At 62.4% G+C, this 20,382-nt stretch overlaps 1 protein-coding gene across 1 annotated transcript in view; it reads left to right on the forward strand.

Moving 5' to 3' along the window:
• Nucleotides 1-20,382, forward strand: part of NCOR2 (nuclear receptor corepressor 2) — a 237,784-nt gene that overhangs the window by 103,195 nt on the left and 114,207 nt on the right. The window contains exons 11-18 of the mRNA XM_031948456.1: nt 1,234-1,347; nt 11,896-11,952; nt 16,205-16,257; nt 17,206-17,272; nt 17,473-17,645; nt 18,753-18,843; nt 18,888-19,052; nt 20,028-20,127. Coding sequence (XP_031804316.1) covers nt 1,234-1,347; nt 11,896-11,952; nt 16,205-16,257; nt 17,206-17,272; nt 17,473-17,645; nt 18,753-18,843; nt 18,888-19,052; nt 20,028-20,127 — 820 coding nt within the window. The remainder of the gene's footprint in view (nt 1-1,233; nt 1,348-11,895; nt 11,953-16,204; nt 16,258-17,205; nt 17,273-17,472; nt 17,646-18,752; nt 18,844-18,887; nt 19,053-20,027; nt 20,128-20,382) is intronic.

Genomic DNA, 20,382 nt, shown 5'->3' on the forward strand with positions numbered 1-20,382 from the left:
CCGTGGGCGGTCTTCCCGCCGCCCCCGGGGGCAGGCAGGGGACCCGCCCACCTGCGGGGGCTGGGCGGAGCCCGGGCCTTCGCTTCGGGGCTCTGGGGGGCGGGCGGGTGCAGGGGTGCTCTGCAGCAGCCGTGGGGGAGCACAGCTCGTGCTGGGGGGGGGCTTTCTGGCCTGGGGTGCGTGCTCCCTGGTGGAGCGCCCTCCGCCCAGCTTCCTCCTCCAAGGGGGAGGGATACAAGCCCCAAGGTCTCCCGAGGCCTGCCGGGAGCCGCTACAAGTTCGCGCTATAACATGCAGGAGAAAGGATGTCTACGGAGCCCTTCAAAATCTCCTTTTTTCTTGGTCATATGAAAACCCTTTCGCACCCATTGCCTAAAACTTTGCGCTCCGAGCTCTCCCCTTCCACCTCCTTGAGAAGGCGAGAGTCTCACATCCATTAGACATGGGAAGTCATGCAAGACACGGTTCCATATGAGCCGCGCTGCAAAAGACAGCGGCCCGAGCAGAAGCAAAGGGAGAAGCACCGGTCGGCCTCTGGTCCTGGCTCTGGTCCGGGTTCTACATCCGGGCTCTGGTCTGGGTTCTACATCCAGGTTCTACATCCGGGCTCTGGTCCTGGCTCTGGTCCGGGTTCTGGTCCAGGTTCTGGTCCTGGCTCTGGTCCAGGTTCTACATCCGGGCTCTGGTCTGGGTTCTACATCCAGGTTCTACATCCAGGTTCTACATCCGGGCTCTGGTCCTGGCTCTGGTCCGGGTTCTACATCCGGGCTCTGGTCCAGGTTCTACATCCAGGTTCTACATCCGGGCTCTGGTCCTGGCTCTGGTCTGGGTTCTACATCCGGGCTCTGGTCCTGGCTCTGGTCCGGATTCTCCATCCAGGCTCTGGTCTGGGTTCTACATCCGGGCTCTGGTCCGGCTCCCAGCAGGCCTCGGGAGGCCTCGGGGTGGGGAAGGCCTGAGCCGCTCCCCTGCAGTGGGAGAGAGCCTCTCTGGGGCCGGGCTCCCCTTCCCCTCGGAGCTGGCATCACTCTTCCCAGGGTCGCCGTGGACGCGCCTCTGTGGTCCTCCCCGGGCTTATCTCCCATCTGAGTCCCCCATGACTCATAGGAAATGGGTAGCGGCTTCACTTCCTCCTCGCTGGGAGGAGGGCGGCGGGAGGAGGAAGGGGGCACTTCTGCCAGCCGCGTGTGCTCCCCAGACGCTCAGCCTCCGTTTCCCTCCGTGTGTCTGTAGCAACAGCTGGAAGAGGAGGCCGCCAAGCCCCCGGAGCCCGAGAAGCCGGTGTCGCCCCCGCCCATCGAGTCCAAGCACCGCAGCCTGGTCCAGATCATCTACGATGAGAACCGAGTAAGTGGGCCGGGCCCTGGGGGAGGGGCTGGGAGCTCTCCCCTTGGGCTCAGGGGCTGTCTGTCCCCCCCCCCCCCGGGGGCTCCGCTGCCCCCTCCCCTGCTGGCACCGGGACTTCCTTCTACCCCTGTTGGCCCAACTCTGGGAGAGCCCTTGAATTGGGGGGGAGGGTTCTGGGGAAGTCCCCCGTGCCTTGGCTTGGTCAGGGCCCTGCGTCCTGGGAGAAACGGGGGCGGGACCGTAAGTGCTGCTGCTGGATGGAGCCCATCCTCCGCCCGCCCTCACACCCTTGTCTGTATAGGGCTGGTCACGTCCTCCCTCCCTCCCATTAGGTCTGGGGGCTCCTCGAGGGCAGGGCCTGATGGACCCCCAGTGCCTGGCACACAGCAGGCGCTTACTAGATGCTTGTGTCTGGCTGCTGCAGCCTCACAATTCCTGCTCATGAAGGATTTCTGGTCCGCATGGGAGCCTCTGCAGAAAGAGAAAGTGCAGACAGAGGCCCTGAGGCCTTGGGGCCCGAGCGGCCGGCGGTCACCTGGAGTGTGTGTGTGTGTGTGTGTGTGAGTGTGTGTGTGTGTGTGCGCATGTGAGTGTGTGTGAGTGTTTGTGCATGTGAGTGTGTGTGCATGTGTGTGAGTGTGTGTGCGTGCATGTGTGTGTGAGAGTGCGTGCATGTGTGTGTGTGTGTGTGCGTGCATGTGAGTGTGTGTGGGAGTGCGTGCATGTGTGTGAGTGTGTGTGTGCGTGCATGTGAGTGTGTGTGCATGTGTGTGTGTGCGTGCATGAGTGTGAGTGTGTGTGTGTGAGAGTGTGTGTGCATGCATGTGTGTGTGTGCGTGCATGTGTGTGTGTGAGTGAGTGTGTGTGTGTGAGATTTGTGATAAGGGGCAGCGGGCCGGCAGGGGCTGCTGCCTCTGGGTTACTGGCGTAGCCCCAGTCCCTGGGAAGGGGCCAGGCCGTTGATGGTCCCTCTGGGGCTGAGATGGGGGAGCAGAGGGGAGGTCACAGGCCTCCAGGAGACTACGGACGGGGCAGGTCAGAGGGAGGGGACGGGGCGAGCCAGGGGGAGCGGCTGCCCTCCCTCAGGGAGAAGGGGCCGGGGGCACCCCCCGACCAGTGCAGAGGAGGGGGCTCGGCGACGGAGCCAGGGGAGTCCTGCTTCCCGGCCTGGCCGTGGGCTGCTTGTTGAGGGGCAACCTCGGCTTCGTCCCTCAGCTGGACGGCGCCCTTGACCCTGGACGGTGCCCGGAGCCCTCGGGTGATGCCCCTTGTTGGGCGGGCCCGGGGGCAGTGAGCCTGCGGTTCCATCGAGGGCTGATGTGGGGACCAGCGTGGCCTTGTTCTCAGCCTGGCAAAGGGGTGCCCGGCGCCCAGGCCACGTCCTCAGAAGTGAGCTCTTGGCTCTGCTCTTTGGCTCAGGAGTCGTGGGAATCCCCGCACCCTGAGGCTTTTGGCTGCTGCTGAAAGGAACTGGGCTTGGGTCATCTTCGTCCCGGAGCCCTCCTCCTGCGGCAGATCCGGCCCCTCGCATGAATAAGGGGGAGCTGCTGCTCACATTTAGATGGCACCGCGATTTCACTCGGTTTAATGTGTGTGCGATAAGGTCTATTCTTGCCCCATTTTATAGAAGAAGAAGCTGAGGCAGAAAGACTGAGGGGCTGCCTAGGGGAGGGGCCACACAGCTAGCAAATGTCTGGACCTTCCATCTGGTCATTCATCCGTTAGGCTCTAGCACAATCCTTAGCGCACGGCTGGCACTTAATAAATGCTTGCTGGTTGGTTGAGGGAGCCGTAGGGAAAGGAATAAACATTTATCTAGCGCCTGCTGTATATCTCACACTGTGCTAGGTACTTTATACTAATCCCAGTTGCTTTGATCCCCACCACAACTCTGGCGACCATTATGGCCCCATTTTACAGTTGAGGAAACAGAGGCTGGCCGCCATGATGTGACTTGCCCAGGGGCACACAGGTAGAGAGCCGGGTCTCCCCGACTCCAGGCCTCGCCCTGCGCTCTCAGCGTCTGTCTCGGCAGCCTCCTTGTCCTGAGTGACTTCTGATGGGGCTCGGAAGGAAGAGAAGGGGTGTCGGTGGGTAAATGGTGGCAGCCGAGGGAGACGATGGGGCTCCTCCGGGGCTCCTTCCCTGGGTCCCTGGGGTCACAGCCCCATCTAGAGGACGCCTGGGAGAAGTGGGGGCCCCCCGTGGGGGCCCTCCCGTCCTGCTTGTCAGTCAGTGAGAGGGCTGGCGTCGGGAGTATGCCCACGGGCAGAGTGGGGGCTGGCATGACCTTCCCCATCCCGGGGGTCACGTCCTCCTCCTGTGCCCTCAGTGACCCTGGCATGGGCTAGGGACATCCTGGCGCCCCCAGGGTCATACCAGCTTTCTCGCTGTGCACGAGGCAGTCGTGGGGGGCTCCCCACTGTCCTCAAGTGAGGGTTCGGGGCTCTCTCCCCCTGGGCCTGGCCCTTGTAGGCCACAAGGCCGGAGTTTCCACGGGCCCCCGGGCCTGGCACTTGGGAATGGCTGGAAGGCTTCCAGAGGACCGCCCTCCCTCTCGTCTCAGATCCGCTTTCTCAAAATAGCCCGAGTTTCCTCATCTCTGCCCCAGCTCTTCTTCTTCTTCCTCTTTTTTGTGTTTAAAGAATCAACTAAAAAAAGAATTGGGGGCAGGGAGTGGGTGGGCGGGCAGGAATAGCATCTGACCGGGGCCTCGCAGCAGGCCCCCAGCGCCAGTGGGCAAGGGCAAAGAGAGAGCCTCCGCCCCGCCCGGCCGGCCCCTCCTCTGCCAGTCGGTGCTGGCGTTTCCAAGGCCCCCACGAATCACAGGCGCTGCTTGGGCGGAGAGCGCGGACTGGGCCCTGGGGTCCCGGCCTCCTCAGGCCCCACCTTCCTCGTCTGTAAAATGAGGCGCCTGCCCTGGGCCCCCTTCCAGGGCCGGCTCTAGCCTTGGGGTTCCGTGACCCCTCAAACTGGGGGTTCAGGCTGATTTCTCTTGAGATGTGGGCGGACAGCTGGGGGGGGGATCTGGGGCTTCTTTAAATCGTATCCTTAAGTGCAACTCGGAGAACCCCGTGGTCGCTGAGCGCAGGTGGGCCGTCTCCCCCGTCTCCCCCATCCAAGTGCGCCAAAGCCCTGAGATCTGCCCGCCAGCACCTCGGGGTCGGGGAGCCGGCGAGTGGCGGCGCGTTTGCCCCTCCTCCCGGCTTATTCCCCCCATGCCACGTGCAGAAGCAAACTGTCACCTTGGACTTTTAGAGTTTTGCCGTCCGGATCCTCTCCCTGCCCTCGCCCCGAGTCTTTCTACCTGTGCGGCCGAGCGCGGCCTGTTTGTTTCCATACTCGTCACGTTATAAAAGGGGACTCGGATCAAAAAAACCCACGATAGAAAGAAAGAAGGCGGAAATAGCGCATCCATCTGCAGGCCCTGGGCTCTCTCTGGAGGCGGCAGCGGCTCTCCCAAGGCCTTCTGGGAAGAGCTCAGCCATCCACAGCCGATGGGCGCACGGCCCCGGGCGGCGCTGACCCTCGGGCCGCTCCCGGCTCTCTGCTGAGGGTGGGGGCTCCGTGCCCCGCTTTTCAGATCTCTGGGAGCCCCCGAGACACAGCTCCAGAGCCCCGGGCGGCAAGGAGGCCCAAGCCCTGCTTTTACAGAGGAGGGAAATGAGGGGACTTAAGGGATCAGGTCAGGATTCGCACTCGGCTCCAGGGACTCCGGTGCCCCTGCTGTTTCCACCACATGGGGCAGTTTTCCAGCCGAGGGAAGCTCTTGCTTCATCATCCCAGCCCCCACGGTCTCTAGGCTAAGCACCCTGATGCCCCGGGCTCCTTCCTCAAACGTGGAGCTTGTTCAGAGCCAGGCAGGCTGCGGTAGTGCTGTCAGCTCCAGAGGGCCCACTGTACCTTTAATAAGCGCCTGCTGTATGCCAGGCATCGGGCGGGGCCTCAGGCAAGCCCCCCGTCAGCCTCTGTAATGTAACAATGGCTGGCACTTGTGGCACCTTAGGGTTTGTGCCCGGGGAGCAAGAGAAGGCGGGGGCGGCCCCCAAGTGACATTCCAGGAGCCCCATAGCAGCCAGCAGGTCCTCCTGGGCCCAGAGGCGTCTCCGGGAGAGGGGAAAAGCGGGGTGCGGAGCTCCCACGGTCGGCGGGCTGGCTCCGGACCCAGAGCTTTCTTGGCTGCAGGGGCCCCGGCCAGCGGGGGCTCCCCCCTTGGGGTCCCCGGGGTCTGCTGGAGAGGCCTGAGGGAAGCCCCGCAGGGTCCCCGGCAGCCCCTCCCTGATCCCCAGCTCTCATCACTGTCCTCAGTGCCTGTGGAGCAGCCGGAGAGCCTTGAGGGCCGCAAAGCCCCCTGCAGTCAGCTGAGCCTCACCACGGCCCGCGAGTCAGGCCCATTTCTCAGAGGCAGATGGCAAGGCCGAGAGGGGAGACAGGCCTTCCTGACCCCGGCCCAGCCGCCCTCCGGGCTGCCCTCTGTAAACAGGCAAACGCTTCCTGCTGCAGGGGGGGCTCACCCTTCTCCCGGCCCTTCTCCCCGGCCTTCTCCCCGGCCTGGCCGGCATTCCCATTCCGCCGGGCCTGAGAGTGTCCCTCCGGGCCTGTTCTCCCCTCTGGGGGGAGGCGTCTCTTAGCCCGCGCAGGGGGCACCGAGGCCGCGTTGTGCTTTGTCCTGTAGCCTCGCACGGCTTTGCCCCCTTCCAGGGCCGCCCTGAAGCCCCCATTGTCCCTGTCCTTTGCTCAGAAGTTGGCTCGAGTCCCTGCGACTTGCTCAGCTTCTTACAGTCGGTGTCCTGGGAACCAGCCCGTCCACAGACTGACCCTCGCACTCAGGGCACCGTGCTACCCAGCCTTGGGACCCGGCTCCGACACGGGACAGAAAGCCTCTCGTTTCCGGGTCTGAGGCCTGGGAGCCGACCCCCCAGGGAGCATCTCTCCCCTCCATCTTTCAGATGCTTTCTAATGTGCCTAACAACGGCTAACGTTTGGAGGCAGCGTAAGGGGCTGCCTGGGCCAGTGTCTCCAAGGGCCACGCGGAGGGCCCCGGCGCTGCTTTGGCCAGTAGATCCTGGGAAGAGAGGCCAGGATTATAACTCAGGTGGATGGTGGTGAGCAGTAGGAGATGGAGGATGTCTTCGCTCCAAGCGACGGCACACAACGTGACTGAATCGTGGGTGCTCGCTTTGGGGTGGGGCAGCCCCTCGTCCTCTGCCAGCCAGTCATTCACAAGCATTTATTAATCGCCTGTTGTGAGCCAGTCTCATCTCTTAAGTAATTCACAGTCTCCCCGGGGAGAGGGTGTGCAAACTACTGCAGACGAGGAAGCAGGAGAAATGGGACATAACTTGCAGGGGGAAGGCCCGGAAACGTGAGGGCTGCACACCCTCTGGAGCAGGGGTCGTTGCCTTGTGGGGGTCAGGCCCTCAAACCCCTTTAAAGACCATGCTTGTAAATGCATCAAATAAATTAACCAATGATTCCGAAATAGAGCGATCAGAACATTAAATAAACAGTCATGGGCGGAGCCCAGATTCTAAATCTTGGGACTCTGAAGGAGGCCACCCCTGCTTCTCCCCATGTTCCCTTTTGGGGGGGGGGTCTCTGTTGTTCTTGCTCTATCCCTGGTAGAACACAGGACCTTTTGGGTGTCATCCTCAATACACAGTAGGCACTTAATAAATACTTACTGACTGGTTGACTTATCAATTGGGAAAAGGCCTTTGTAAAGCATTGACCTTGAATGCAGACACCTGGCTTTTAGCTGGATCTCTTCTTGCCCTTCTCTGAAAAGGTCCCGACTGCCCCCCAAGGAAGCGCTCCTCTGAAGGCTAATTCTGGTCAATGCAATAAAGGTTTTAAAGTGAATTACCCACAAGGCCCTGTGCCGAGTGCTGGGGATGGGGTGGGGGGCGAGTACCCAGGATACACCAGGCGTGCAGCTTAGGAGACATGAGGCTGTTTAAGGTGATTGAGCCCCTGAGAACTCAGTGCTTGGGCAGGAAGGCTTTCTGTGGGAAGCAGGCTTCCTAATGGGGCAGATTCAGAGCACCTGGGAGCTCTGACAGGGCACCCCCTCGCCATTATTTCATGATAATTGGCTTCCTTTGCACTCCTGATGTTTCACCAGCTTAACTGACCAAGCTGTCTTGTTCTGTTACAGGGTCGGGTACCAGGCTAGTCTCAAAGGGAGCAGGGGTGGGGGTAAGAGGGGGAGCTTGCAGGACGGCTCGCTCACGTTCTCAGTGCAGGACTGGCTGGGCCCTTAGGGGCTGCAGCTTTTCATTGAGCATCATGAGATTTCTGGCTAGAGGCAGCCGCTTGACATCTGCCGAGAAGAGCTGCCATGGGCGCTGAGAATTACCGGGTCACTTGAGTGACGCTGGGGTGCTTTTGCCCAGAACACCCTCAGAGGGCAGAGAGCACCTTGGCTTCCTCCTCTCGCGGGCCAAAGGGAGTGCCTCGGAGCATGCACTGGCAGTGTGGTTTTTTAATATGACTGTGTTACCCTTATTCTGAGAAACCCAGCATAATTGTCTGCCATCTTTCACGCAGTTGTTATGTTTCTGAGGTTAGATTTGAATCTGGTCTTGCCAACCGGCCGCTGCTCTCCATCCACTATACCACCGGGCTCTTGGTTTAGTTTATTATCTCCATCTCTTAGCACAGTGTCTGGCAAAATATGCGTAATTCATGCTTTAGCTATCTCTCTACCCATTTTACAGATAAGGAGACCGAGGCTCAGGGAGATGTAGTGAGTCAGCCAAAGTTAATATAGCTAGCTAATAAGCCTCTTTTTCTTTTCATTTAACAAAAATTAACATTGATTTTTTTTTAAGATGTTAAGTTCCAAATTCTCTCCGTTACTGCCAAATAGTAGATTTGGAAAAGGCCTCTTTTCTTTCTATTTAATAAGCATTTATTAAATGTATGTATTATGAATGGCAATTACCAAGTGCTGAGGATTCAAGCAGAAAAACAAAACAATGCCTGTTCTCAAGACATTGACATTCTATTTTAGAGTTTTTTTTTTATTTTTTCATTCTTTCAGTTCATCCCTTTTTTAAAATTACAGTAATTTCCAGTATCAGATATATATGCCTTGTAAAAGTACACAGAAATATTCTAAATATTCTAAATTATTTTATTCTGCATAACACTTGTTGCTGCATCAATATCCTTCCACAAATCCGTGATAAAGACTATTCTTGATGTGCTAACGTCCTTTCCCTAGGTCTTTTGACATTATATAGGTACCAGTACAATATCTGACAGATCCATCCACCATCTCTCATAGATGCTACATAATCGGCCACTTTCTTTTTTATTTTATTCTTTTATGTCTTCATTGGAAAAGGCCTCTTAATCCTCAAGTTTCTAGACAGGAAGAGGCTGAAGAAAGGAGGGGGGATCATTCCAGACACGGGGCCAGACCGTAAACCGAGGCAGGTGGTGGAATGTTACTTGTGGGATGCAGCGGCTGTGCCAGCTTGGCCGTGGGTAGCGATGGCATGTCGGCCTGAAATGTTCATTTGGAGCCAGATCGTGAAGGGTTTTAAATGGCAGAGAGAGGAAGTCATATTTTAGAGTCAGGGAGCTGCCAGTGCAGTGCTGTGGGTTGTGCCTCGGGGACCTGGCACTCCTATGGGACAGTCACTGTGGAGAGGCTTGGAGGCGACTCCCATATCTCCGTAGGAGGACCCGTTGGTGTCCTTGTGACTGGGGGGAAGCGGGAGGAGACGTGTGCAGGAGCTGTGATGGAGCTGGTATCGGCAGGATTTGGGAAGAGACCGAATCTGGGAGGTGAGGGAGATGGTGCCAGAGCAGCTGCAGGGAGGGTGGGACCACTGATGTCATGGCGGTGAGGAAAGGACTAGGGTGTATGCGCATTCCCAAAGATCTTTGCACTGACTCGTCAGGTCCTGAAGCCCAAAGGAAGTGGCTCGCATGTGGGGAACCACTTTTCTTTTATTTTAACTTCTAATTCTATAGATAAGGAAACTGGGGCCCAGAGAGTGAGAGGACTTCATGTGGCCATCACTTCAGAGGTCATGGAGCCCAACCCCCTAATTGATGAGGAAGCAGGCTAGGGACATCAGAGGACTGGCCCAGGGACCCACCTCGGGAACGGTCTGCAGCAGGTCCTCCTGACCAAGGCTTGCCGCCTAGCCTGTTACCGCAAGCATTGGTGTTCGGCTCTGCCCCATTTGGAGCACGCTCACTTCGACCTCAGCCGGCCCGTGGAAGCCGTGGCTCCTGCTCTCCCTTGCTCCCTTCGGCCCTGAGCTGGGCCCGGAGCCGCAGCCCCTCTGTGAGCAGTGGTGCGTGCAGGGGCTCCGGGCTGGGTCATCAGGGCAGGTGAGCCCCCTCCTCGTGCCCCGGCTGAGGTGGCAGACACTAAGGCACCAGGGTGCGGAGGGCCAGGCGGGCGGGCTCGCCGTCCCACGGTTGTCTGGGGCGCTCACCCGCAGCCTGAAGTCCTGGGTGAGAGGCTGTCCACGAGGGGACCTCAGAGACTGTCTGGGCCAGGACTTGTTAAGCCGGGATCTGGGAACGTTTTTGTGGCAGACTGAGTCCCAGCCCAGATGGAGCCACGGCTGCCCTCCGACCTTGCCCGGGTCGCCCAAGCTGCTCCCTGTTCTCAGCCACAGTCTGATGCTGACACCGGCCGCTGGCTGGCCCCGTCCTCACCGATGACCTGGCCTTGGTCTCACAAGGCCCTTTACCTGCCACTGCCCCTCCCCAGCCTGTCCCCCGGCTCAGCCGCACGGACCCCTGCTCACCCACTGAGCTACTTTTCGGTTTTGCTCATAGGTTGAGCCCCTTCTGAAACAGCATCACCAGTGGGCCCGAGAACTGAGTTCTAATCTTGCTGGAGGTAGCTGTGGGACCGTCATAAAGCAGCCTGAGTGTCAGCCATTCTGTATTATTCACTTATCGTTAGTCATGTGTTTGGGAGCCCCAGCCCCTCTCCCCAGATTTCCCAGCCTCAGTGATCTGGCCACTCACTCAGCCAACGGATCCCAGCCTCCTTGACTTGGGGTCAAGACTGATTCTGGGGCTCTTCATAGACGGACCTCCCCCTGCAGCCCGGACTCTCCCCCCGCGCTGCCGGTCAGTCTAATGAAGATACGGCCTTGGCTAATCCTGCCGACCCCTGCCCCCAGACCTGGTCCCCCGTTACTTTGTATTCACTTGCTAGAAAATCCTGGTTTCCCCCCCAATACCTTGTAAGCCCCTTGAGAGAGGAGATGCTCTTGTCATTGCCCGTGTGCGTCTTGCGCTGCAGCAGGGTCTGGAACTTAGCAGATTCGTGACCGAGGCTTGTTGAGTGAAGGAGTGGGTGGATACAAGGTTCAGCTGTGCTCACTCGGCCCACCTGCCAGTGCTGGGGGGGGGTGCAGGTGTGGGAGGAGGGGGTGGGCCCCCTGGGCTGCTCCTGGCCCTGCCCGGAGGGTGCCAGACGGAGGTCTCCCAACTTCTCCCCCTCCTTTTGTAGCCCAACCACCTGCAGTCTGCCCGTCCGTCTGGGCGGCCGTGGCACCCGAATCAGCACCAGACTGAACTTTCTGGGCCCCGAACGCTGTGTGCCAGGAAGGACCTCTCCCCTTCCCTCCTCCTTCCCATGAGCCCTTGGCTTCTGAATGGGTGGCACTGCCCCGATCTCAGCTCTTCATGTTGCTGGGGCTGCCCACTTCCAGCCCTGCTGGCAGGGGCATCTGTGCCCGCACAGTGGGGGCTTTTATTCAGAGCTGTCAGCTGCCCCTGCTCAGGCGGCACCTCAGACAGACGGACTGACTGCCACGCGGTGCCCTTCACTTAGCCACTGACAAGGAGCCTGTTATCGCCCATGTTCCTGTTTTCTAATAAGCTGGGGGGAGGGGAGCGGGGGGGTACCCAGGGCAGCTTGGGAAGAATCACATGACGATTAAGTCACAAAGTTCAAGAAAGGGAGTCTGTCCTCTCTCTCTGTCTCTCCATCTCTCTCTCTTTCCCTCCCCCATCCCTGCTCCCCTCTCTGCCTCTGTCTCTCTGTCTCTCTGTGTCTCTCTGTCTCTCTCTTTGTCTCTCTGCCTCTGTCTCCCTCCCTCCCTCCCTCCCTCCCTCCCCTCCCCCTCCTCCTCTGTCTGTTCCTCTTGCTCCTCCCTCCCTCTGACGCCCTTAAGCTTGTGCCCCCCTCGCCCCCCCCTCGCCCTCCCGCCCTCCCTCAGACAGCCCCGAGGTCAGTGTCCAACATCTCGGAGCCTCCTCCCGGGAGGAGTGAGCGGGGCCGGGCCGGGCAGAGGGAGAGGCCCAGGGAGCACGGCTTCTGCGCAGGGAGCACGGGGTTGAGGGGAGGGGGAGGGCCGGCGGTTGGGTCCGGTGACTTCTCCAGAGGGATGGGGGTGACGGAGGAGCACAGGGAAGGCCGCGGAGGGAGGACTGGGGGGCGGGGGGCCGCTGAGCTGGCCGCCCAGGTGAGGGGGCGTGGGGGTTGGGCCGGGGGGCGGGGACGAGCCTCGGCCCAGTTCTGAGCCCGGCCGTTTATCCCTCTCTCTTCTCCCCCTTCCACAGAAGAAAGCGGAAGCCGCCCACAGGATCCTGGAAGGCCTAGGCCCCCAAGTGGAGCTGGTAAGGGGGAGTGCGGGGCGGGGGCTGCGAGGGGGGGGGTGGGCGCGTGAGGGAGTGCGCGCGTGTCTCAAGCCTTGCGTGGGAGCGCTGGGGGGGGGGCTCGGTGGGGCCTAGAGCCCGCGAGCGCCGTTTCTGGCGCCCCCGTAACCACCGCGCGGATTACCCAGCGGGGGGGAGCCCGGGGAGGGGCGGCAGGACGGGCCGGTCCCGGCCTGCGGGAGGGCCGAGGGCAGCCCCAAAGGGGCCCTTGTGGAGACGGGGCCGTGGGCGCTCAGCTTTGGAGGCCGGGGCTCCGACTTGTGCACCTTACAGGAGGGGAAACTGAGGCCCGGGGAGGCCCGGCAGCCTCCGCGGGATCACGGTCCTCCGCCCAGGCCTGCGCGCTCCCCACTGAACCCCCGTCTCTGAGCCGAGCTCTGGGGGGGCGGTGGCGCCCGGCTCCCCACCGGGCCCTCCTGCGTCGCCCCGGAGACCCCCGCTCCCTGGGGCCTCGGCGGGGCTCCCCGGCTGGGAGGGGGCCCGAGGAAGCTGCGCGTTCGCCTCTGCCTCCGGCAGGAGGGAGGCTGCGCGGGGCCGGGGCTGAGGCGCTCCGGAAGCCAGGCAGGGAGCCCCGGCGGGCCCTAAGCTCCCACTGTGCGCCAGGAGCTGCCCGCTCGCTCACCCAGAAAGCTGCACGCTTCTCCGGGGGGACACCCAGGGAGGGACCCGAGAGGAGGGGGCGCGCACCTTTGGCCGGGCTGAAAGAAGCTGGGGATCGTGAGCCTGTGTGCCGATCAATGCGAGCATTTGGGGAGGACCTACTGTGTGCCCGGCACAGGGAAAGCCCACTGTGACAGGGGGAGGGCAGCCCCCGCCTCCACACGTCCCTGCAGGCAGCTGGGGGAGGGGGCCGCGGCTGCGCGGGGGGAGGGCCCGGGGGGAGGTCGGACGTGGAGAGCGAGGCCTGAGCCGAACGTTTCGGGAGGTCAGGGCCCCCCAGGGCGCCTCGGGCGGGCCCCCGGCCAGGGGGCGGCAGCTAGGCTGCGCCCACGTCGCGAGTGGCTCTGCAAGCACCACGGCTTTGGTCGGACTTGGAAGGGCAATAGGGAGCCACGGGGCCGAGGGGCGCCCAGCCCAGGGCCGAGACTTCGGCAGCTGGAGCTGGGGGGGAGGGGGGCTGGGGTCTGGGCTCAGAGAGGGAGAGACTACTCGGATTTGTGAGAGAGACAGGAGCACTTGGGCGGGAGCACAGGCAGGAGCACGGGCGGGAGCACGGGCAGGAGCACTTTGGCGGGAGCACGGGCAGGAGCACTTGGGCGGGAGCACGGGCAGGAGCACGGGCAGGAGCACGGGCGGGAGCACGGGAGGAAGCACAGGCGGGAGCACAGGCGGGGAGTCCGGGAGGGACGTGGTCGTCAGCCTGGAACAGACCACAGGGGGGCCGGGCGGGGCAGAGGGCAAGGAGCTCTTCCCGGGACAGGCAAGCCCACGGGGTCTCAAGCCCCCTCCGGGTGAGGTGCCCGGGAGGCAGTCGGTGACACAGGATCGAGGCCCAGGCGAGAGCCGAGTCCGGCCAGAAATCCCTGCGTTATCAGAACGGAGACGAGAGGGACGGTTGTGGGAACAGGGAGAGAGACAGAGACAGAGACACGGGGGGAGGGGGGGGAGAGACAGAGGCACGGGGGGGGAAGAGACAGAGACATGGGGAGAGAGACAGAGACAGAGACACGGGGGGGGGGAGAGACAGAGACACGGGGGGAGAGACAGAGACACGTCAATGCTCCCCCTTCTCGCTGCCCCCCCGGGGAGGGGAGGCCAGGCCCCGGCCTGGAGCAGCCGCAGAGACATCGGGGCTCACCTCAGCCCCCGCGCTGTTCTCCCTCCCTGCCCCCCGCCCCTCCCCCAGCAGTCCTGGGCAGGTTGCAGGTGGGCGGCGCTCCCAGGCACGTTTCCATCCTCCTCGTGCTTGGGCACCTTGATCAGGCTGGGGGGGCACCCCTGGGAGCGGGGCCTGTTCTCAGGGCGCGGGCCTCCCATGGACCGTAAGGCAGGAGGATTTCCAGCGGGCAGCGGGCTGGGCAAGGGGGGAGGGTGAGGGGCCCGGGGGGCCGCTGCCAGCGGGGAGGCCTGGGGGTTTGGGGTTCCCCCAACCGGCCAAGGGGGGCCCCTTGGGAAACTTGGGGCAAACCTTGGAGACAGTTTCCCACGAGTGGGTGGGCGGAAGCCAGACTGCCGGGACTGAGGAGTGGGTGGGATGGAGGAAACGCAGAATGGAGGCATCCTTCCTTGGGAGAGAAAGGGGGCGAGGCTGGGGGTGAGGGGGAGTCCTTGTAGGTGTCTGGGGGGGTGGGAGGCGTCCGGACAGAGCCAGACTGGCTGCAGGCACAGTGGCCGGAGAAGGGGGAGGATGTGCCAGGCTGGGCCTCTGAGTGCCTGGGGCCCCAGGGACCGAGGGAGATGGATGGGGGGCATCAAGGGCAGCCGTGGGGAGGGAGAAGGTCCAGGAGGAGCCTGGAGGCTGGGCTGGCTGGGGGCTGTGAGCTGGCCCAGTGGCCTCCCTTCCTCCCCCCCAAAGTGGGAAGTAGAGGGCAGGGTGGGCCCGAGCCGGCGAGGGGGCCCCACAGGCTTTGGAGGGGCCCCAGTGGGTGGGAGCTGAGAGGGCAGATGGCGGGTCGTCCAGTCTCTGCATCCCCGGCCCTGAGCCACAGGGCTGGAGCTTGCCAGAGCAGGGCCCCTTCCTCCCTGGGGGGCTCCGCAGGTCGTGTCAGCACTGGGGTTCGAGCCCAGGAGCCTGTGGGGCCCCCAGAGACTGTGGGTGTGTGTGTGCTTGTGATGTGTGTCTGTGAGGGAACACAGTGCGTGCGCGCACACACACACACACAATCACACACACAGAATCACACACTATCACACACACATACACTATCACACACACAATCACACACATCACTCACACACATTTTCACACACACACACAATCACACACACAATCCGCCCTACATATCCACACATACAATAATGATCACACACAAACACAATCACACAGAATACCCACACAATCCCCAAAAAATAAATGTTAAACAACAAATACCCAATTTAATCATGTTAAAAAAAAAATTTCACCACAAACTCACACAAGATCCCACAAATCCACACACACAAACATCACCAAAATCACACTTTACAATCACCTTTAATCCCACACTGTTAACACAATCACACAGAATCACGCGAAAATCACACAACAACACAACAATCCCTACAATCCACACTGTACACAATCCGCCAAAATCACACACACACACAATCCACACAGAATCCCCAAACAATCACAAACACAACACACAATCACCCCAACAATCCCACTTAACACAATCACCTGAATCCCACACACATACACACACACAGAATCCCCGCACACAATCACATACAATCCCCACCTTTACACACAATCCCGCAACACAACCCAATACAATCACACACTGTTACACAGAATCACACACACACAATCACGCACATAAAATCACACACTGTTACACACACAATCACACACGTACAATCACACTGTTACACACACACAGAATCACACACATGATCACACACATACACTATCACACACAAGATCACACACACAATCACACACACACACATACACGATCACACACAGAATCACACGCACACAATCACGCACATTCAATCACACACTGTTACACACAATCACACACACAGAATCACGCACATACAATCACACAATCACACACACACAATCACGCACATACAATCACACACTGTTACACACACAATCACGCACACAGAATCACACACACACATACACTATCACACACAGAATCACACGCACACAATCACGCACATACAATCACACACTGTTACACACAATCACACACACAGAATCACGCACATACAATCACACACAATCACGCACATACAATCACACACTGTTACACACACAATCACACACACAATCACGCACACAGAATCACACACACACACATACACTATCACACACAGAATCACACGCACACAATCACGCACATACAATCACACACTGTTACACACACTATCATACACACAGCATCACACACTCACACACACACTCTCCCAGGGCCTGGCTGGGAGCTGTTTCCTTTTGTATCTCCGGCCCCTCCCTGAGCCTCTGGCCATGGCCGAGGTCTGGGGCCTGGGCAGCAGGGAGGGAGCCCCGGGAGGCCGCGTCAGCTCCTCTGTTGACCTCTGGCCCTCTCCTTTATTCCAGCCGTTGTACAACCAGCCCTCGGACACCAGGCAGTATCATGAAAACATTAAAATGTAAGTATCCGGAGCATCTGCGTTGCCAGGCCGGGCCTTGGTCTCCCACTCCCCGGGACCGCGGGCACTCGCTGGCACAGAGGCTCGGGCCTTGCTGGGAAAGGGGCCTGGATGGGCTTCCCTGTCACTTGGAGAGGGCCCGGGGGGGGCGGGGCGGCCGCAGTTGTCCCTGCTCGGAACCTCTCATCCCGACCGTTAGGTCCGGGAAGCCCCGGGCGTGAGTCCCGACTCGGTTTCCCTTTGTCTCGGGGCTCACTCCTCTCCAGGGAGCCCCCGAGTGAGAGCGGGCACCAGACGATGCCCCGGCAAAGCCCACCCCGAGGTTGGTGAGCTCTCGCCAGGGCCCCCCACATGTCAGGCTCTGTGTCAGGCCCTAGTCCCTTCCCCCCAGGAGCTGGGACTTTCGGCGGCCCTGGGGGGGAGGGGGCCGCAGCCCTGGGGCAGGGGGCGACCCGGCATCCGGGAAAGCCCCCGAGAAGCAGCGGGAGGGGCCCGGGCAGGGCTCCTGCCCCCTCACCCCCCCGACGTGGGCGGCACTCTGGCCCCCTCCTCACTGCCTCCTTGGCTGGGGCCCCTCAGAAGGGGTGAGGCCTCGCCCGGCCTTGTCGGGGCTCCCAGGGCCCGTCCCTCCTGCTTTGAGGGGCCTCACTCTGGGTCCCTGCGGGGGAGGCCCCGCCCCTCCTCTGCAGCTCTGGGCCCCGGAGGCGGGCACTCGCGCTGCGGCCTCAGGAGCTGCCCGCCCCCTGGCCGGGTGCCCCCCCCCCCCGGCTTTCCGGGGCAGAATGCTTTGCAGACGCAGCCTCCTGGTCCCTGCTCCCGGACGGCCCCCGCCCGGCCTCGGAGCCCACCCTGCGGGCTCCTCTCGGCCCACACCCGGGCCTGCCTGGCCCCACCGCGGGGGCGACACGGACGGGCCAGGGACCCGAGCCGGCTCTTCTCTCCCCGCAGAAACCAAGCGATGCGGAAGAAGCTCATCCTGTACTTTAAGAGGAGGAACCATGCCCGGAAGCAGTGGGTGAGTGAGCCCCCAGGGCTAGGCCGGGCAAGAAGCAGGGCCTGGGCGGGGGTCTCCCCGTCCCCCGGGGCGAGGCTCCCGGGGAGCGGGATGGGGAGGGCCTGGCTCGCCACTGTCCGTCTGTCCGTGAGCCGGGCGCGGGCCCCTCTCGGAGGCGCCCCCGGAGCCCGCTCACCGCCCCGCTCTCGCCCCGGCCCCAGGAGCAGAAGTTCTGCCAGCGCTACGACCAGCTGATGGAGGCCTGGGAGAAGAAGGTGGAGCGCATCGAGAACAACCCCCGGCGGCGCGCCAAGGAGAGCAAGGTCCGCGAGTACTACGAGAAGCAGTTCCCCGAGATCCGCAAGCAGAGGGAGCTCCAGGAGCGCATGCAGAGGTGAGCCGAGGGAGGGCCTGGGGCTGCCCGAGGGCGGCCTGGGGCGGAGGAGGGGCCCGCGGCTGCAGCCCCAGGCCCGGGGGCGCCCTCTGCCCCCCAGGCCGGCCCAGAGGCGCTCCCCTTCCACAGGCCGGAACTTGGGGCCGGGAGAGGCCCCCGCACGGTCTCAGCTCACTGTGAGGGAGACGCAGGCACGGCCACTAAGCTGGGCTCCTGAGCGCCCCCTCCCCGCGCGGCGGGGCCACGGAGGGCGAGAAGCAGCGGCGTTTAGTGGCCTCTCTGGGCCTCGGTTTCCCCGCCCGTCGGGGCCCCGTCCTCGCTCGCTGAGCAGGGCCACGGAGCAGTTAGCGCCCGCTGTTCCAGCGGGAAAGACGGAGAGCTGCGACTGGCCCTCCTCCCTTTGCGCGCCTGCAGAGGTGCTTAGCTGGCCTCCTGGAAGGGAGGGTCTCTCCCGGGATCGGCGTGGGCCCTGGTGTGCTGCGGTGGGGGGTCCCCGGCATCAGGGTCTCCCGGGGCTTTGGAGGGGCTGATCCCCCTAAGGAGGTGAAGTTTGGGCATCAGAAACGTGGAGTCTGGCGGGTCTCGCAAGGACAAGGAGGGACCTGCTCAGGCAGCTTCTGTCTGGAAAAGATCTGGTGGCCTTAGTGGTCTTGGAGCTCAGCAGGAGGGAGCAACAGGAGGGTGACCCCCTGAGAGGCCTCCGGGTCCCCGGGGATCAGGACCTGCTGTGCCCAGACGGCCCCGGAGCCCCCCTTTATTCTGCGTGTCACCGTAGAAGGGCACGGAGCTGGGGGCCTCGGGAGCGGGCCGCTGGGACGGTCGGGGGCCTCCAGCCTCGCCGCCTCGTCAGGCCGAGAGCTTGTCTGGGGGAGGCAGCCCCTGGTCCCACGCAGCGAGTTGGGCCTGAGCCGTCACGCTCTGGTGGTGGGCAGTGGGCCCGCCCTTTGCCCCCTCCCCCAGGGGCTCCCCTCTCTGGGGGGAGTGCTCCCCTCTCTGGGGGGAGTGCTCCCCTCTCTGGGGGAGTGCTCCTCTCTCTGGGGGAGTACTCCCCTCTCTGGCGAGGAGAACGCCCGGTCCTCAGGCTGTCCCTGGACGCTTTCCCAGCAGGGTAGGACAGAGGGGCGGCGGCCTGTCCATGTCCGCGGCCCGGAGCGAGCACGAAGTGTCGGAGATCATCGACGGGCTCTCCGAGCAAGAGGTGGGTTCCGGTCCGTCCCCTCCCCCCTTCCTCACCGCTCCCAGGACGCGGCCCTGGGGGATGCTCTTGGGTGGCTGGTCCTCCTGGGGAGGGTGCGCTGGGCTCGGAGGGCCCTCGGGGCGGCCTCCCTCACGGAGGAGCGGGGCACGGTGCCCCCACGGCCCAGGGCCTTCCCTGTCGCCAGCCCTACCTCTGGCATCCCTGAGCCTGTGAGGCTGGGGGCGCCCGGGGGGGAGGGGCGCTGACCAAGCGCCCCTGTGGGCCGGCGGCTGTCACGCTCCTCAGAGCAGGAGTTCCTGGCCCCCCGCGGCCCCAAACTTGGGCCGTCTCTCCTTCGAAGCAGTCGGTTTCCTTTGTAGTCCCGCTTATTTAACTCCTGGGCACACGATAGGAGCAGCAGAAGAGCCTTTGCACGGCACAGTCCCCCCTTCTTTGCTGATCCCTCTGTGCCGGGCCCTGTGCGGAGCCTCAGGCCACAAGAGCAGAAACGGCTCCTGCCCGCTCCAGCCGGGGCAGAAACGCGGGCCTGCTCGGGGCAGGGGCCCGTGGGGGAGACGGAGGAGGGCCTGGGACAGCTCCCCAAGGGGGCCGGGCCTCGGCTGTGAGAAGCCTCAGTCTCCCTTCCGGGACAGGTCCGCGCCCCGCGAGGACCTGCCTTGTGGCCTCTTAGAAACCAGGGGCGGCCCGGGCAGGGAGTGGGGCACGGCTCCCAGACAGCCCTGCCCTCGCACTGGGGGTGGCGGAGGAGGGATGGAGCCGAATGGCCTCTCCGGCCCTCCCGGGTCCAGAGCCTGGGTGGCGAGCCCGCCCCTGCACAGCCTGGGGGCCCTCCCTGACGAGATGCTGCTTTCTTTCTGCCCTTTTCGGCCACCACAATAAGCCCTGGGCCCCCGGATCCTCCAGCTTGGCCAGGCGGGGGGGCCCTGTTCCCGCCTGCCCTTTGGGCTTTCCTTCTTTCCGGCCCCTGCCTCCTCGGGATCCCGGGCACGGGCACTTGCCCTGCCCGCCTCCTTGTCCGTCCCTTCATTTCTTTTTTCCGGGCTTTTTCTTCCCCTTCCTCCCGCCTTTTTCTGTTCCTTCCCCCTTTGTCCCCTTCCCTCCTCCCCCTTCTGTGGGCGCCCTCCGCTTCTCTTCTCTGTGCCCACCCGCCCCGTCCCCTGACCCTCGGCCCTTCTCCCCCCCAGAACCTGGAAGCAATTGGCGGCCCATCCCCCCTTGTACGGGCCCACCAGCGGATCGTTATCAACATCCTCATGGCACCCCATGAAGGGTCTCGACCGGCAGGTATACCGGGAAAACACCTTGGTAGCCCCCCCCTCCCACCCCCTCTCCCCCAGCGCAAATTCCCCGGGCGGGCCAACCCAAAAAAGGGGAACTCCTCTTTCCCAGTTCTCCCGGGCAGGCCCCGGGAAGGTGCTACTTAGGCTTGGGAAACCGGAGGGCTGAGGGATTCCCGGGTCAGGCCCATTAGCTAAAAAGGGCAACCCCAAAAAACTGGGCCCAGAAAGTAAAGGGAAAAAAACCAAAACCCCCGAGGAA

This window comes from Sarcophilus harrisii, chromosome 1 (genome assembly GCF_902635505.1).
Source record: "Sarcophilus harrisii chromosome 1, mSarHar1.11, whole genome shotgun sequence".
NCBI classification, from domain to species: domain Eukaryota; kingdom Metazoa; phylum Chordata; class Mammalia; order Dasyuromorphia; family Dasyuridae; genus Sarcophilus; species Sarcophilus harrisii.